Source organism: Coffea arabica, chromosome 6c (genome assembly GCF_036785885.1).
Source record: "Coffea arabica cultivar ET-39 chromosome 6c, Coffea Arabica ET-39 HiFi, whole genome shotgun sequence".
NCBI lineage: Eukaryota > Viridiplantae > Streptophyta > Magnoliopsida > Gentianales > Rubiaceae > Coffea > Coffea arabica.
The window spans coordinates 47,373,656-47,378,275 of NC_092320.1; the positions used below are offsets into that span (position 1 = coordinate 47,373,656).

The window sequence follows — 4,620 nt, forward strand, 5'->3', positions numbered from 1 at the left end:
TATCTACTTGCAAAAATTGACTGCCACATCAACATTGAGAAATGCTCGACAGTAAAGGCAGTCAAATATATATACAAGTACATTTGTAAGGGACATGACAGAACCACCTTTCGAGTTATTGTTGATAGTGCACATTGGGAGATTGATGAAATCAAACAGTACGTGTCAACAAGATGGATATCTCCTCCAGAGGCTACTTGGAGAATTTATAGATTTCCAACTAGCGAGATAAAGCCAGCTGTTATCCACTTACAGTTGCATCTGGAAAACCAACAACCGATGAGCTTCAAGAAGAACACTGACTTGCGTAATGTTCTGAATAATACTCACTTGAGAAGAACAATGTTAACTGAATTCTTTTGCATGAACAGAATAAATAAGGTAGCTTAGGATTTGAATTGCACCTATGTGCAATTTCCAGAACATTTTGTTTGGAAACCAAGCAAAAGAATATGGAAAATTCGTGAGCAGAGAGATTCTATAGGTAGAATAGTTGCTGCACTTCCTAGTGAAGGTGAAAGATATTATCTGAGACTGTTGTTGACAAAAGTCAGATGTCCAACATCATTTGCAGATCTCAAAACTTTTGGTGGAGTTCAAGTGCAGACTTTCCATGAAGCAGTGCTGTTGAGAGGATTACTGGAACATGATAATAGCTAGGAATTTTGTTTGCAAGAAGCTTCTCACTTTCATATGCCATATGAAATGAGAAGATTGTTTGCAACCCTGCTGGTTTATTCATGCCCCAATGATCCGCCAGCATTGTGGACTAAATTTGAAGATGTTATGTCTGAAGATTTTCTTAGATGCAAAACCTTAATAGCAAGCCAAGTTAGGACAAAGGTACTTGATCAAATAAATGGCTTCTTACAATCTATGGGGAAAACCATTTCTTCATTCAACTTGTACCCCTATGATTTCTCAATGGATGATATGGAAAGTCAGACAAGAGAGTTAAATGTGGAAAGAAACATAATTGTTGCAGTAGCTAATTTGGATGCTTGTATTCCGTTGAATCAAAAGCAAAAAGAACCATTTAATGTCATTTGTGAAAAAGTTTACAACAACAAAAGTGGTGCTTTCTTCATTGATGGTCCAGGGAGTACCGGAAAAACTTTTTTATATCGTGCATTACTCGCTGATATAAGGTCAAAAGGTCATATTGTACTTACTACCGCAACATCTGGCATAGCTGCTTCAATCCTTCCTGGAGGAAGAACAGCTCACTTACGATTCAAAATCCCAATAGATATTTCTAATGGAGGAACTTGTCGCATCAGTAAGCAAAGCTCTCTAACAACTTTGATCAGAGAATCAAAGTTGATCATTTGGGATGAGGCTCCAATGTGTAAACGAGCAGCTATTGAAGCATTGGATGATCTGCTTAAAAACATCATGAACTCAAATGAAATTTTTGGAGGAAAGGTAGTGGTTTTTGGAGGAGATTTTAGGCAAACATTACTGATTGTTCATAGTGGAACTAAGGCTGAAACAGTTAATGCTTGCTTGATTAATTCTCTCTTGTGGCCCTGCCTGCAAAAGTTACAATTAACTAAAAACATGAGAGCAAAATTAGATCCATTGTTTACACAAATTCTATTGAAAATAGGAGATGGTTTAGAACAGGCAGACAGCGGTGATTCAGTTGTTATACCATCTTCAATTTTGATCAAGTACACCAATGAGGTTGATTCACTTGAAAGACTAATAGATGCTGTCTATCCTGATATTAACAGTATATCAGAAAATGCAACTTTGTCTTTGAACAGAGCAATACTGACAACAAAAAACTACTTTGTTGATGAAATCAATGATCTGATGATAGAAAAGTTTCCAGGAGAAAGCATTGAATATATCAGTTTTGATCAAACAGTTGACCCAAATCATCAGGCTGAGTATGTTAATTTCCTTAACACATTAAGTCCAAGTGGTTTACCTCCTCACAGGCTTGTGCTTAGGCCACATGAACCAATAATTTTGTTACGAAATCTTGATCCAACTGAAGGGCTATGCAATGGAACAAGACTAATCTGCAAGTCTTTGACTAAAAATGTCATTCATGCACAGATAGCAGTTGGTCACTTTACTAGCAAAAAAGTCTTCATACATAGGATTCCTTTGCAACCTACAAATGATGAGCAATACCTTGTTCCTTACAAAAGGACTCAGTTTCCTGTTCGTTTATGTTTTGCTATGACTATCAACAAATCTCAAGGACAAACACTTGATTTTGTTGGTCTGTATTTGAAGGAACCTGTGTTCTCCCACGGACAATTATATGTTGCTTTGTCCCATGCAAGAACATCAAATGCTGCTCGAGTTTTGATTAAACCAGAGTATTTTAGCTCAAATGATATTGATTGCACAAAAAATATAGTTTATAGAGAAATATTTGACCAATCTTGTTATCTATCTAAAAGTAAATATCCAACTTTACTTGCTGCCTTTTTTCTGTGATGAAATCTATAAATGTCATATCAAGATTCATATGTACCCTGACTTTGTTTTGTTGTTATTATTTCAGGACAAGATGAGCAGACGTTTGTTTGACATACTTAATGTCAATAAACAAACTGTGTGAGGACTTGCAAAATTCCTTATATTTTTCTTAAAAATTCCCTTTTATTTGGAAATTATTACTTTATAATGGCCCTACTACCCAATCACCCCGCAATAAGTGCAAATGAACACAGAATTAAGGGTTTTTCCTTTCGTTTTCAAGTTACCAAAAATTAGGGTTTTTACGCCTATCCGTAGGTGACTATCCGGTACGGAGTGTGTATCCAATTTGGTGATTAAAAGTGAGTTTTAGATGATATTAAGTGTGTGATTATAAGTAATAATAATAAGTTAGTGAATTATAAGATAAAACACTAGTATACGCGATTTAAGGAAAAACGGCTTGAACCGACGAGTGCCGTTCACTACCAATTGAACATACCATTTGACCAACATTTTTAGCAAGTTAATCTCATTGTTATTAGAGCCAAAATATCAGCTCTAAAGCTGATCAAGGGGGCCGAAATATTTGACCCAAAAACCCAAGGAAAATAAAAAAAAAGTGAGATGTGATCTTGTGTGGACAAGTGGCATCCATCCAAGGACCTTTGACCCAAACCATGACTAAACCATAAAACCATCTTGGAGCTTCATTCTTCTTCATTTTTCCAGTTTGTAGCCGTGAGCTTTGAGAGGAAATCAAGAGAAAGAAAGCTCTAAATCCATCTTGGGTTTTGCTTGATTTGGTGAGAAAACAAGAAAACTAAACCGATTAACTTGCAAATTGAGAGCTTGGGAAGCTAAAGAGCTAAAAATCACAAGGAAAGGTGAAGGATAACTCTTCAAGCCCTTTTATTGAGGTATATTGGCTGTCCATCACATTTATTTCCCTTATTCTTGCTTAAGTTGAGTAGTAACTTGTAATCTTGCTTGTGATGCCTACTTCAAGTGATTTTGGATGATTGTGGTGATGAATTTTGAGTTAGGGTTTGAATGGTTAACTTATAATTTTTGTTGTTTGGATGGCATATGATGGTTATCATCTTGTATAGGAAGTTGAGGTAGTGAATCAAGCCAGAAATAAGAAAATTAGCATTGGACTGCATGAATTTCAGTTTTCAGTTTTGAAGATACCCTATTCTGACCGGTTCTATTTGACCATTAGGGAGGCTGAATTAGGCTTAGTACAAAACATGAAAGTTGTATAGAATGATATTTTATAGCTGACAGTAAAAGTTTAGCTCAATCTGAGCACTGTAGCATGTGAAAAGATAAAAATACCCCTGACTGCCATAGGTAGAACTTTGTAGCCAGTTTTGACATTTCACCAATCTGACCACACTTTTTTCACCCTGATCTGTATTGAATTAGCATTTGGCCAAAACACAGAAGTTTTAGTGCTATGTCTTAGTTTTCCAACGGCTCTGAAAAAGGCCTCAATCGGACTTCGGTATTCTGAGTTATTGTCGTTTATGCATAGTGCGGTTAACTAGCCTGATTGTGAGATTCTGGTTCTGTAATTGGAAATTTTGACTTGGATACACTATGAACTGGACTGAGTGGTCATCATCAAAGTTGTATCCCTTTATCTTAGCTTCGAAACGGTATAAATTTCACACCAATTCGATAAGTGTAGCTTTGGTTGTGTCCGATACGCTAAGCGACGTCAAATCTGTCTTTTGTTTTATGACTTAAACTTCATTTCCGGACATTTTCCTAGCTTTATTTTGTCCTTGTCTGACTTTGAGCCTAGTGAAATGAGATTATTTTGTGTGTGACTTTGGGACTGATTGAGGAAAAGAATGAAGCCATAAATGGTGGAAAAATAGGTAAATACAAAGGGCGTACTGCCCAAATTTGCGCTCGAGGGCTAGGTAGATATACTCGCGATTTGTGTAAGGATTTGAGAAGGAATACCACTTGAACTATCTAGGATAGTTGCGTCTTCTTATATCAAGGTATATAAGTTAGAACTTGGCCGACCTTGTACCTTGGGAAAATGGAAACAACGACTAATAGAAATACGTTTTCCTTGTTCTTTTGACTCAAATGGTATTTGCAGGTATAATTGTTACCAAGTCTCAAAGTTTGAAAAGCGAGCATGAATTTTTCAAAATTGAT

At 36.3% G+C, this 4,620-nt stretch overlaps 1 protein-coding gene across 1 annotated transcript; it reads left to right on the forward strand.

The window, feature by feature from the left end:
* Window positions 1–705: 705 nt before the first annotated feature.
* LOC113693208 (uncharacterized) lies at window positions 706–2,457 on the forward strand. The gene has a single exon (XM_027211778.1). The coding sequence runs from the start codon at window positions 706–708 to the stop codon at window positions 2,455–2,457; it is 1,752 nt and encodes a 583-aa protein (XP_027067579.1).
* Window positions 2,458–4,620: the final 2,163 nt, after the last annotated feature.